The 14008-nt window shown below is 47.2% G+C and overlaps 1 protein-coding gene across 3 annotated transcripts in view; it reads right to left on the bottom strand.

Moving 5' to 3' along the window:
• Window positions 1-11701, bottom strand: part of MST1R (macrophage stimulating 1 receptor) — a 30780-nt gene extending 19079 nt beyond the window's left edge. For 2 of the 3 annotated variants that reach the window (XM_012543515.3, XM_012543516.3), the window contains exons 1-4: window positions 11578-11700; window positions 9953-11249; window positions 1267-1455; window positions 781-906 (exon numbers count right to left, since the gene is read on the bottom strand). In XM_012543515.3, coding sequence (XP_012398969.2) covers window positions 781-906; window positions 1267-1455; window positions 9953-11179 — 1542 coding nt within the window. In that variant the 5' untranslated portion in view covers window positions 11180-11249; window positions 11578-11700. Of the gene's footprint in view, window positions 1-780; window positions 907-1266; window positions 1456-9952; window positions 11250-11577 lie in introns of all 3 variants that reach the window. The other variant, XR_004232898.1, reaches the window with a different exon arrangement.
• Between the last annotated feature and the right edge of the window lie 2307 nt (window positions 11702-14008).

The following is a 14008-nucleotide window of genomic DNA, read 5'->3' as shown; positions in this document are numbered from 1 at the left end:
TTAATCCCAATTGCTTCAGAAAAAAAAATGAATAAAAATTTTAAAAAAGAGTTCCATCAAAGCAAAGCCTTATCTGTCTCCCAGCTTCCAGTCTCCCCTTTTCCCTGATTCCTCCTCCCTGGGATGCCTAAAATTTTCCTCTCTTCATGTCACACCTTCTCTCAAAATCCTCCAGTGGCTCCCCCTTGTCTGACAAACAAAGTATAGGCTTCTGATCCAGGCATTCAAGACCTTTCTTATTTCAGTCAAGTCACCTTCACATACCCCACCCCAAAATGAATTCCTGTAATAGACTGCTCTCCTAATCCAAACCCACCCTCTCTTTTATATCTTCATTTTCTGAAGTTCTTCCTTTCCTTTAGGCCCATTTCATGTGCTGCCTACCTTCCCAAAGCTACCTGCCTCTTCCTCTGCCCTCTTCAAGTTGGCAGGGATCACTCTGTCTTCAAATGTCTCAGACTACTTTTCCCAAACCTGACTAGATATGACCCTCTTAATTCCCCCGTATATATTTATATTTTAAGCTGATAGATTAGAAGATTTTTGAAGGAAGGACCAGCATCTAGTCTACCTTTACATTTCTCACTAAGCACAGGGTCCTTCCCGTACTTGGAAGGTGCTTAATAAATGCTTCTTTATTTGGGAGGTGCTTAATAAAGGCTTCCTGAATTGAGATCAGGCCTTTTCCCTTAGGAAAAGAATAGCTGGGATCAGAGGGACACTCCCCATTCCCTTTGCTGATACCCTCCTGCATGGCATCCCAGGGAGATCCAGACTTACTTTATTGCCAGAGCTGAAGAACAGGTGGTCTCCAAGGCAGCTGACCTCTCGATGCACAGGCTGGGAGGATCCCAGGGAAAAGTTGGACACGTAGAGCAGATAGTTGAGTGACCTGAACAACTTCACCTGGGGGCCAAAAATGAACATGAATAATAGAAGTTGCTAGGGCATTTTATGATTTATAAAATACTTTGTGATTCTTCTTCTCTCTCTCTCTTTCTCTTTCTTTCTCTCTTTCTTCCTCTTTCTCTTTCCTCTCTGTGTCTCTTTCTCTGTCACTCTCTCTCTGCCCCCCTCTCCTTCTCTTCCCATTATTACCCTCTCTCTCACACACTCACACAAAGTGGTAGAATTGTGGCTTTTTTCCAGCTCTCTAACCTCCAAGGTTAGAGCTCTTTCCCCACACTCTGCTTCCTCTTTGCTAAAAGATAGTGACCTTAACAACTATGTCTTACCCCCCACCAGACATCTTCCTCCCATCCTCACCTGCAGGATGCGCCCATCAGCAGTGCCCATATGGGCCACAGTAGCATTGCCCTGGTGAATAACGTGGATGGCTGTAAGGAGAACATTGTCCAAGTGCCCATTGAGGAGGTCCTCTCGGGGGTAGTTGGTGGGGATCATTGTGGGGTAGTTCCAGCAGCTGACATTGGGATCCAGGAATATTGTTTGAGGCTGAGAGAGAATCAAAGGATGTCAACAGAGAGGATCAACAGAATTCAGAAGAATAAAAAGGAAAATTCATTTTTCTATAGATCTTTGAGGTCTCCAAGTGGCAGCAGTGGCTCCCCATTGTCTACTAAATAAAGTACAAACTTCTGATCCTGGAATTCAAGGCTTTCCACATCTTATCAAGCCTTGTTTCATTTAACTCACCTTTGGGTACCCCAAGCAAACGAAATCGCTCTCTGTGTCCCATTCTTTTTTTTTTTTTAATAACTTTTTATTTACAAGTTATATGTATGGGTAATTTTACAGCATTGACAATGGCCAAACCTTTTGTTCCAATTTTTCCCCTCCTTTCCCCCACCCCCTCCCCCAGATGGCAGGATGACCAGATGTTAAATATATTAAAGTATAAATTAGATACACAGTAAGTATACATGTCCAAACCGTTATTTTACTGTACAAAAAATACTGTACTGTACTGTATCTGAAATAGTATACAATTAGCCCGTGAAGGAAATCAAAAAATGCAGGTGGACAAAAATAGAGGGATTGGGAATTCAATGTAATGGTTCTTAGTCATCTCCCAGAGTTCTTTCACTGGGCATAGCTGGTTCAGTTCATTCCTGTTCCATTGGAACTGATTTGGTTCATCTCGTTGCTGAGGATGGCCAGGTCCATCAGAATTGGTCATCATATAGTATTGTTGTTGAAGTATATAATGATCTCCTGGCCCTGCTTGTTTCACTCAGCATCAGTTCGTGTAAGTCTCTCTAGGCCTTTCTGAAATCATCCTGTTGGTCATTTCTTACAGAACAGTAATATTCCATAACATTCATATACCACAATTTATTTAGCCATTCTCCAATTGATGGGCATCCACTCAGCTTCCAGTTTCTGGCCACTACAAACAGGGCTTCCACAAGCATTCTTGCACATACAGGTCCCTTTCCCTTCTTTAGTATCTCTTTGAGATAAAAGCCCAGTAGAAACACTGCTGTCTCAAAGGATATGCACAGTCTGTTAACTTTTTGAGCATTGTTCCAAATTGCTCTCCAGAATGGCTGGATGTATTCACAATTCCACCAACAATGTATCAGTGTCCCTGTTTTCTCACATCCCCTCCAACATTCCACGTTATCTCTCCCTGTCATTCTAGCCAGTCTGACGGGTGTGTAGTGGTATCTCAGAGTTGTCTTAATTTGCATTTCTCTGATCAATAGTGATTTGGAACACTCTTTCATATGAGTGGAAATAGTTTCAATTTCTTCATCTGAAAATTGTCTGTTCATATCCTTTGACCATTTATCAATTGGAGAATGGCTTGATTTCTTACAAATTAGAGTCAATTCTCTATATATTTTGGAAATGAGTCCTTTATCAGAATCTTTGACCGTAAAAATATTTTCCCAGTTTATTGCTTCCCTTCTAATCTTGTCTGCATTAGTTTTGTTTCTACAAACACTTTTCAATTTGATATAATCAAAATTTTCTATTTTGTGATCAATAATGATCCCTAGTTCTTCTTGGTCATAAATTCTTTCCCCTTCCACAGGTCTGAGAGGTAAACTATTCTGTGTTCCTCTAATTTATTTATAATCTCATTCTTTATGCCTAAATCATGGACCCATTTTGACCTTATCTTGGTGTACAGTGTTAAGTGTGGGTCAATGCCTAGTTTCTGCCATACTAGTTTCCAATTTTCCCAGCAATTTTTGTCAAACAGTGAGTTCTCCCAAAAGCTGGGGTCTTTGGGTTTGTCAAACACTAGACTGCTATAGTTATTGTCTGTGCCCCATTCTTATCCTATCTTCATGTTAGGCTGGCAGTACCAACAATATTATCTAGATTTCAGAGATGCTGAAATAAAGGCCCAGGGAAACTGCCTGAGGTTACACAGTAAATCAATAATAGAACCCCTATTTTGGTCTTTTCTGAGATCAAATCTTAATCTAAGTTATTCTCCAACATTCTGTTCCTCACCTTCAAGACTTTATTTTATCCTTCCCTTCCCCAAAGACCCATCAGCCCCAGAAAGCTGGTTAGGGCCCTGAAGGCAATGCTCACCACAGAAGCCTCACCTTCCTCCTCCTCCTCTTCCTCTCAAGGTCCATCCCCACCCCCTTCAACACACACTCACATTTCCTGTTTCCAATATTGCCACAGACTTTGCTCAATCTGAGGTCTGTCTGCGCAGTGTCAGGGAATGGGGAAGGTCGAGGTGTACTCCATCTGTCTGCAGCTGGATCACGCCTATGCTTATGAAATGAGGCCCCAAATGCAGACTCCCAGTCCTGTCCCCTCCTCCCTAGATGCCTTTAGATAAATGTTAGCCTGGGGCACCCCTGACCCCCACTTAAGGAAAAGGGGACAACTGTCCAAGGGACACGTTAAGAACATAAAGGATCATGGCATTTAAAGTGAAAGGAGATGATTAAGTACAATCATTTCCTTTTTACAAATGAATAAACTGAGAATCTGAAAGGGAAATCACTCAGCGAGCTAAGGATGTAGACCCAGATTCTTGGTTTCCAAATCTGGTGCCCTTGTCCTGGGTCAGAGCTAACCAGTTCTAGTCCAGGGGGGCCCTCCTGGCAGAGAGGGGAGTCCAGGGGGCTGTCACTCCAGAGGAAATCCCTGCAAAATATTCTCAGCATGACTCAGAGACAGGTGAGGCTCTGGCAGAACAGGTCTCACTTTTCAAACACCCAGGCAACCTTCGGCAGCTCAACCCTACCTTACCCTGCGGGCTCCTTCTCAGGAGACCGGAAGATGATCTTCCATCCTTCCAGCCCCACCCCTGTTCTTGGAGTCCCAACAAATTATGACTAGTAGTCCCTCAAACACAGACAAAGCAACACTGAGCTGGATAAGAGAACATCAGTGGCTCCGGTCTGTACAAAACACCTCCATGACTGCTATCACATGGGATCCTCACAAAAACTCTATGGGGGCCACATAGGAGGCAGAAGTTATTACACCCCCCTTTTATAGATGAGGAAAGCGAAATCCATAGAGGATATGGTCGGGAATTAGAGGCAGAGCCCAGACAGAACACAGGTCTCCTGCTGACCGGCCAGGGATTTTCTGCCCTTGTAGCACTTTTAGAACTGGAAGAGACCCAAGAGATTATTTCGTCCACCCTGCTTCCTTTTATAGAGGAAGGACTTGCCCAATGGTACACAAACAGGAGGCAGGTCCTAAATAAATCAAGATCCGGACTTCAAATTCAGGACTAAGTAAATATGGGAATAAAGTCACCGAGTCTCAGAAGGTGGGGCAAGCAGGGGAGCAAAGCCCCTGGAACCTGGCACAACTGTCTCGAGGGATGTTAAACCTTTCTCCTGGAAAAACTGGGCCGGGCCCCAGCTTCCCCAGCCTCCCAGACTGGCCTTTTCTACTTCCTCCTTCCCTTCATGCCTTCTCTGAGCTCCTAAGGAATCTTGGGGAGAGGCTGGGATGGGCAGGAATGAGAAAGCAGTTCTGTGGAGGAGGCAGGTGGGTATTGGCTGCTAGGTGTCAGCTTGCCTCACCCCCATGCTCCCCCTTTTCCCTACTGCATCAGCTCACACTACCATAGATTTTGAGGGGGTGAGCAGTGTGGTATAGTGAAAAGTACACGGGCTTTGAAGGGGGCTGGATCTAATGGCCTTTCTTTCAGCACTGGACTGATGACCAGTTCTGGGTCTGTGATCTCTGATGGGCCTGCTCCTGACAGCAGCTACCAAGGTCAGAAGGAAAAGATGCTCTGTCCAAGCTCCCAATCTATTTTGTCCAGGAGATAGGAGATAGCAGGGGGTCTGTCTGTTTTCTGGCCCCATAGTCAGCAGGGATCAGATCTATAACTTGGCTACATCCCGCTCTAAGCACTGAGCAAGGGGGAGTCAGTAGATGATTCTTTCAGTTACTTTGTGATCCTGGAACAAGTCACAAAAGTCTCTGTTTCTCCAACTATCAAATGGGGGCTTGGACTAGAATCCTTCTGTGCACTATCTAAATCCATGATCCCAAGAATGGGGGTATCTACCCCAAAGCCAGGGGAACAGGGGGAACAGCAGCAGTTAATTCAGAAATGGAGATTGAGAAACATTCTGAGGACTGGTCTGTAAAGGTCCCTGTAAAGGCCAAAAGGCCCCCCAGGGAAGGAGCCACTCCTCCAGTCAGTCCCTGAGTGCCCAGGGAAAGGGGGTAAGGTTAGGGTATCTGTTTCTTCACTAGAAACGATCTGTATCATTCCCCTCTTCCTGGGGATTCCATGGTATGGACTCCAGGTATGCTAGAAAGCAGGGATGGGCTAAGTGATTCACTCTCTCCTGATACAAAATTGAGGGGGCGGGGGTTAGGGGTGAGGAGTGGGGTAGGATGGAAAAGGAAGGGCTGGGCTGACCATGCCCTTTCCCCTCAAAGAGATAAGTAACATTCTTACTTCATTTAACTTTGGTGAGCCTCAGTTTACCCACTGGTAAACTCAGCATTGAAATTTCAAGGCAACAAAGATGGATGGAAAAACTTTGTGAAAAAAATAAAAATTAATAGGACTGGATTCTAATTCTGACTCAACTAGCAACTTCCTGAGTAGACTTGACTAAATTACTTAACTTTTCTGAATCTTAGTCACTTTATATGTAAAAATGGGAATAAGACTAAATACACAGAAGCAGCATGATTCAGGGGAAAGCAAGAAATAAAATCTGGCCTCAAATCTTGGTTCCATCATCTAACACCTATTTGACTTTGACCAAATAACTTCTGTCTTTTAATCTTCTCTTTATCCTTTGTAAAATGTTAAGGGTTTGTTTTTTTTTTTTTTTAAATCTGCAATTGGGCTTTCTTTTAAGAACAAAACCAAAAAGCATCCCCCCATCCTGTTTGAAGATTCGTAGCTCATTTCAAAAAGGGTGCATCAAAGTTATTATCCTCTTATTAAAATAAAATTTTAATTGCTGTCTTTTGCTTTTATATCTGAAAAAAGGGGATATTAATCCTTGCACTGACTCCTTTCGGGGCTGTGGTGAGGATCCAATGAGCCAGTGCCCATGAAAGTGCTTTGGGAAGTCTAAAGTTCTGAACTGATGGGAAGGGCATGCACTCAGTGGGACACAGAAAGCTTTAAGCAACTGGTTCCACAAGTGGTCACTGGGAAAGTCGCAGCAGGGCAGTTTGGTGGTGGTGGTTTTCAAATTCTCCAAAGTTTATCCTAGAGGTTCTTAATGAGATGATTTGTGTATCCATATATAGTATATTATATACACATGCACAATATATTCAGACACATATATATGCACACATGTACAAATAAGTACGTATATACATAAATGCATGTGTTTATATGCATTACATATGCAATGCACTATTACAAATATGCAGGTGTGTATATTATATACTGTACACATATATACATATTGCACAGTGTATACACATACACATATGTGCGATATACACATATAACATATTGTACATATGTGTACATGCATATGTAGCTATATTGCAGTGATTACAATGCATGCATACAGTCATACATGTGTGCATAATATAGCATGTCACCATGTGCCATGTGTTGCACATGTATATAGTGTGCATGCAGTTGTGTGCATATATGTAATGCATTATATATTATACCTATACATGTATACACACATATGTAATAAATGATATAATGGACATGTGCATGTATGTGTGCATATGTAATGTGTATGATGTTACACGTGCATATACAAAATGCATATATGTATAGTATATTGCAGGTGTGCATACATATAATATATAGATATGTACAATATGTAAAATATTGTGCATCACACACACGGACATATACATATACATACTCACATGTACACATTTATACTATATTACATGTATACACGTATGCTCACATGCACAAGTGTGTATGTGTAATATTATATGTATGGCACATGTGTACATACACACATATACAAACACACATCTATGTATAATATATTGTACATGTATATATTTACACATCACAAGTATACATATGTATATAGTATATTTTATATATTACTTACATGTATGCATCCTCATATATATGTATAATATAATATATAAAAATTTATTCACTAACTTCTAACTGAAATTTAACATTTCTGGATTCTGAGGACTCCATAGGTTCCAGCAGACTGGCCAAAGGGATCTAGGAGGCTAAAACCCTCCGATCTAATGAATCCCAAAGGCTAATGTCTAAAATCAGAGGCTAAAGACAGTTTCTTCTGGCTCCTAAGCAGGTAAATGACCGGGCTGGCCCACACAGGACAGTCTGCCCAGCTGTGGGACCAGAGGGAAACCTAGAAAGCTTTGATTTGCTTTATCACATCTTGGGCCCCTTCTCTCAGACTAGAGGTATAGAATTGGGAGGGGGGCGTTAAAGGGGGAAGGTGATACATAGTGTTTGAGTTTGAGGCCCTGTCAGGTGGAAAGCTGGATGTTAGCTCCTTGTGAAAGAAAAAAGCAGAAGTTAGAAGACCCAGATTTAAATTCTGCTCTATGACCAAGTAGGTGATTTTACAGGATCATAGATTTAGCTTTGAAAAGACCCAGAGACCTAGCCCAGTAGCCCACCATGAGGAAGATGAAGAATCATGAGGAGCCTGGGGCCCCACCAGGAAGGGCAAAAGAGGCCCGGGTCCAATCTGTGCTTGAGAAGCACAGGAAGCTTGGCAGCATGTGCCAGGAAGGGAGGTCCGGTGCTCCCTCACAGCCAGGTACACTCCACCCCACCCTCTCCAAGTCCCAACAGATCCCTGCAGCTATCACACCCAGCCCCAGTATGTTTACAAACTCCTGCACCTGGCCTTAGCACCCAGAGAGGGTTCCATCACATGCAGAAAGGACCCTCAAGCCCCGCGTCCAAATCCAGTCCTTTGGGCAGGGGAAACATGGACCTCCTCATGCACTGGACCCGCAGTCACTAACCCACCTTCTCAGGAAAGTCCTAGTCTGGGTTCCAAACTTTGGCTAAGATTAGTTTGGGTCAGGGCTTTCTATCGTTGGAAGCTAAGACTCCTCACTCCACCCAGGGGGCTCCTTATTGTATCAAAACCCTAAACTCATACAAAGCCCAGAGACCATCCTCCTACTGCAGGGGGTGGGGCACTGATCTAGCAAGGGATGGAGCTTGGAACAGCAGCATGTGGTAGCCGTCACATAGAGGCAGCAACATGTATAATATTACAATTCCATATCCGGGTGACCTTGAGTAAATCATTTTTATCTTGATGGATCTCAAACTTTCACTCCTCTCTGTAAATTTCAGAGATCTGATTAGAATACAAGTTCTTAACTTTTTTGTGTGTATTGGGCCCCTTTGGCAATCTGCAGAAGCTTATGGACCCCTTCTCAGCATAATGTTATTTTCATTCACAATAGAAGGAAATGCTAGGTTTCAGTTAAAGGTTAGCACACACAAAAAATGGAATTTTTTTCCTATCCAAGATCATAGACCCTCTGAAATCTGTCCACAGTTTCCCCGTGGGGTTCATGGGTTCCAAGTTAAAAGCCACTGGATTAAATGATCTTTAAGATCCCTTTCAGCAATGAAATCAATGATTCTAGAGGCTGGCTTGGGAGGTGTGTCTCCTGTAAAGGACTTAGCCCAGGCTCCCCAAATAGGGAAGGAAATAGGTATCAACAATCCTGGAGATGGATAGGGAAGGGATCCCCAGAAAAGGGTGTTTGCCTGCCCTCCTGGTAGCTGGTGGGGGAAGGAGGGTGGAGAAAGTCAGAACTCAAGCTATGGTGTAATCACCATAACTTTGGTGTAACCTTGGAGACTCCTAATAAATCAGGAATGGGGCCAAGGCAGAGGGTGGGGCTGAGGCCAAGCCAGGAGGAAGTCTCCTAGAGCTGGGGCCTGTTCTTCCTTTTTACAGAACAGATTAACTATGATTCCTAACTTCACCACCCTTCTAGTTCTCCAGGATCCAGCAAGCTCACTTTTCCATTTCTCAGCCACCGATCTAGGACTGGAAGGGGACACCTTTAGGTCATCTAGTCCCCAGGTTATAACTGTTTTTGTGCCAAAGACCTCTTGGGTAATCTGGTGAAATTTAATACCCTGGAAAGTCTTGCTTTCCTTCTAATTGATGTTGAATTTCAGCTAAAAGTTGATGAAAATAAATTTGTATTTTTTCCCCCTTCCAAGTTTGCAAACTCTCTGAAATTGGAAGTTATAAAACCCCCAATTCTAATCCAATCGTCTCACTTTTCAGATGAGGAAACTGTGGGCAAAGGGATTTGCTTGGGGATGAGTCATAATATAGAGAGGGGTCAAAGATGTGACTCTAGAACCTTTAAGGCTAATCCTGAGGGAGGAATAAAAGGAGAAGTACATCCTCAAACTTTGCTCTGGCTCCCTTTAATTTTTTCAGTGGTGGAATGAACCTGACAGGATTCTGTCCCTTGTGCACCTCAAACAATGGGTTCGCCTCCCTTTCGCCCCCATTTTCCGTTCCCCCCTCCCGTTCTGTCTCTTCTCTCTTCCCCTTCTCACCGGATCTGGGCAGTAGCTCTGGGGCTGAAAGAACTCCACTCCTCGCTCCAGGCGCTCCTGTTGGGCCGGAGACCCACAGCATCTCTCCATGCCATTGTCAATGAGCTCATCCAGTTTGCTTATGGAAAAGGCGCAGACGGCCGATTTGGGGCGCGGGAGCCGGCTCCCCTCCCGGCTCACGGCAAAGGCCCCAAACAGCACTTTCTGGCCCTCAGGGACTCCCAGACCCTCAGCCAGCGAAGACTCCACTCTGGCCACGTGGGCTGCCTGCAGCACATTGTAAGTCTCCTTCTCCAGGCTGACCCCCTGTCTTCTCCGGCGCCGCCTCTTGTTAGAAAAGTGACAATCGAGGACCAGCTCCCTGTATTCCCCCACGTCCGGCTCGGTCGCGCTCAGCCGCACCAATCGCGTGTGGAAAGTGGTGGGAACCTTCAGGGACTCGGGCTGGACCGTCAGGAAGTAGACGTGGCCGCCAGAGTGGAAAGTGTAGACGTACTCGATGGGGTAGGTGGCCAGATACCCGGGCCGCACGGACAGAGCTGGAGAACTGGGGGCAAAGCCTCGGAGGTTTGACTTGAGCCTGCGGATGGACACCGAGTGGGGACTGTAGCGGGAGGCCACTGTCTGGTTCAGGGTGGAGGCCACATAGAAGTATGAAGAGTAGCCCAGCGGCACCACAGTCACCCGGGTGCCCAGCGGGCTGGCTATGCAGTCGGGGCAATGCTGGGGACTGTTGGCCGAGGGGTCCCAGAGGCAGGAGGTGCGGCCCAAGCGGGGGGCCCTGTCCTGAGAGTCCAGCTCGTGAACAAAGCAGCGGCCTAGCAGGGAAGAGCCACAGCTATAGAGCCAGGGCTGGTCAGGATCCAGGACCAACACGGCGTTGTCTGTGTCTCCGGTGCCGGGGAGTGAGGACTCTGACCAATTACAGGCTGCGCAGGACTGGCAGCCGGGGTGTCCGGCAGGGCCCGTGACCAGGCTCTGGAGCAGCTCCAGGTCGGCGCTCAGCATGTACAGGTGATTCCTAGTGGCCACGAAGACGACCTGGCCGTCGCCATAAGCTATCACTCTTTGAATGGGGGCAGGAGCCTCAAAACTGGGCACCACATATTGGACGCTGAAGTTCCGGGAGGCGGCGTACGGGATCCGGGGACATTGCCAAGATTCCTCTAGGGAAGGTGTCCCCTGTGCCAGGAGGAGCAGCAGTAGGCAGAATGAGAGGGACCCCATGGCAGGGATGGAGGGGGGTGATTATCAACTGGGCCAAGGAAAAGGCGTGGCAGGGGTCATCCTTCTTGGGCTAGGAGATGAGGAGAGAGCAGCAAAAGAGGATCAGTCCCTACGAAAGAGATCTCTGGGGCTGGGTCCCCCAGCTTTTCCTCCTTCCCATGCCGGTCAGGAAAGGTTCAGGACTTGAGTTATGGCAGAATCTTCATTAGGAAAGGACTCCACAGAGCAGGGTCCCCGGGGGCATGGGAGAGGAGTGCTGGCTTTCAACTCCCTCGGGGCAGGAATGCCCCTAAAATTCCTCCCCAAAGCAGATCTGGCCCTGAGTGCCGGACTCACCCTCCCCTCCCTCTGTCCCTCCTCCCCCCATTTCCCAAGGAATGAGTCCCCAGGAGCCATACCTGTGGTAGGGGCAGGAGCTGGAGGCAGCCAGCCACAAACAGGAGAGAGCTGCTTGAGTCTCCGTACTTCCAGCCTGGCCCGCTTAAATCATTCACCTGTGGCCTTCTCGACTCGGGCAGAAAAAAGCTAGATCGGCCCTGCAGGCGGGGCTGGGGGCTGAGCCCCGCCTGAGAGGGCAAGAGAGGGCGGAGCCCAGGAGGAGGGGCAGCGGCAGGGGTGGGGCTCCCCGGACCGCGCCCCGGTCGGAGGCCCGGGGAGAGGAAGGTCCAAGTCCTGCCCGTGCCCTGCACCCGAACCAGCTAGGCGGTGGGATAGGGTGGGGATCTGCTCCGGGTTTCAGGCTCAGAACCTACTGCCGGTGCTGGGAACTGGATCCAGAGAACCAGAGCCACACCAGTGGCTGAAGTCAGCCTTGTAGAGACCGTAGAGAGCCCTGGACCCGGACTCAAAAGACGGGTTCGATCCTGTCCTCGCTTGCTCGCTATATGATCTTGGGCAACTTACAGGGGACTTGGCTTCTTGATGTGTAAAATGGAAGCGGTCCAGACTAGCTGATCTCTCAGCCCCTCCCAGGACTAATTTTTAGAGCCACTGTGCGACCATGCCTCTCCTCCCCAAAGTCGTCAAAGGAGAAAGAACCCAAGTTGGACTCTGGCCGGAACGAAAGGAAGGACTCTGCTCTAGGAGCGGGCTTGCGAGAGCAGTGACTGGGCGTGGGAGAGAGCCTGGGCGGTGGGTGCCCTGCCTATGGGCATGTGCCTTTTGGTGTTCTGGTCTGGACCACACGTTAGGCTCACAGAATGTCAGCGCTGGAGGTGAGGATCACAGATAGAAGGGAACTTTAAGGTCATCTCTTCCAAGCTCAGAGAGGTAACGGGTTTGTCCCATTCTATTAAATCAGACTTGGCAAGCAAGCTGTTGGCCCAGGCCGCAAAAGTCCAGAGTATAAGCCAAATCTGCTTAAAATATAGTTCCTCTTTGATGTGTGTGTGTGTGTCTGTGTGTATACTGTGGTTTTCTAAGTCAATATGCAGCCCATAGGAATCCTTATGTGGTCCCTTTCATTTGAGTTTGACACTTCTGTATTAAGTGGAGAGTCGGATCTTTTAACTCTGTCTCGTGTCCTCCATTTCTGTACGATGCCAGACTGGTACTTGTTCTCCCCCTAAGGAGGGTCCTGAGCATCCTCAAACAATTCTTCCAGGGCTCACATATGTGGAAAATGGAGTAGGAATGGAGAGCACAGGGCCCCAGTATAAGATTGCACCCCACCCTCCGCTCCACTCTGTGGAAGGCAGACCACTTGGCCCGGAGGAGGGATCACAGGTTTATGAAGAATGGACCATACAGGAGTAGAGAGGGAGGGAATGTTAGCATTGAAGAATGGCTGCCATCAGGGGGCCCAGGATGTGGATATTAGTGTGGAGATGTGAGTAGCGCCAACCCAGGGAGGGAGGGCAAGATAGATACCATCAGGGTACTTTCAGCCTGACCTGAAGACCTTAGACATGGGTCTGTAGAAGCAAAATCCTGTGCCAGTGAGGTCAAGAGGGGCCTGACAGAAAGAGAAAAATAAACAGGTAAAAGTAAAAATGAGACCAAAAACCCCAAACCAAACAAAGGAAGTGGATCCACAGGTTTACACTCCTCTGAAACATGGGGAAAATATAGGGGAAAGGGAAGGAGGAGGGAGGGGAAGAGGAGAGAGGTGGAGGGAGCAGAGAAGGGAGGAGGAGAGGGAGAAGGGGGAGGAGGAAGGGGAAAAGAGAGAGAGAAGAAAGAAGAGAGGAGGAAGAAGGAGAAGGGAGATGGGGAAAGGAGGGAGGCAGGGGCAGCAGAAAGAAAGCAGAGAGGAAGGAGGGGGAGGAAGGAAAGGAAGGAGAGAGATGGAAGGAGGAAGGAGGGGGAAGGGGAAGGAGAGAGGAGGAAAGAGAAGAAGGAGGGAGAGGGAGAAGGGAGATGGAGAGAGGAGGGAGGCAGGGATAGCAGAAAAGGAGAGGAAGGAGGGGGAGGAAGGAAAGGAAGGAGAGAGATGGAAGGAGGAGGGAGGGGGAAGGAGAAGGAGAGAGGAGGAAGGAGAAGAAGGAGGGAGAGGGAGAAAGGAAAAGGGGGGAAGAGAGCAAGGAGGGATAAAGTACCCTGGGCTGAGAGTCTAGAGAGCTGGGTTCCAATCTTAGGTTTTCTGCTCTGTGATTGTCTCTGTGTGTCTCTGCCTCTGTTTTCTCTCCCTATCTCCTTGTCTCTTTCTGTCTCTCTCTTTTTCTATCTTTGCATCTGTATCAGCAAGAGCAGTTGGCAGGCTTGGCCCAGGGGATACAGATTTTCAATTTCCGCAGCTGAACGCCCCCCTCATTTGGCCGCCTTCCTGGTTGGTGGGGCGGGGGGAACCAGCTCCTATCATTCCCTCCCCCTCCCCCTGGCTCACGTGTC

The sequence above is a fragment of the Sarcophilus harrisii genome, chromosome 1 (assembly GCF_902635505.1).
Source record: "Sarcophilus harrisii chromosome 1, mSarHar1.11, whole genome shotgun sequence".
In the NCBI taxonomy this organism is placed as follows: Eukaryota; Metazoa; Chordata; class Mammalia; order Dasyuromorphia; family Dasyuridae; genus Sarcophilus; species Sarcophilus harrisii.
The sequence above is the reverse complement of the archived record's forward strand: the minus strand, read 5'-3'. Positions and strand labels throughout refer to the sequence as shown.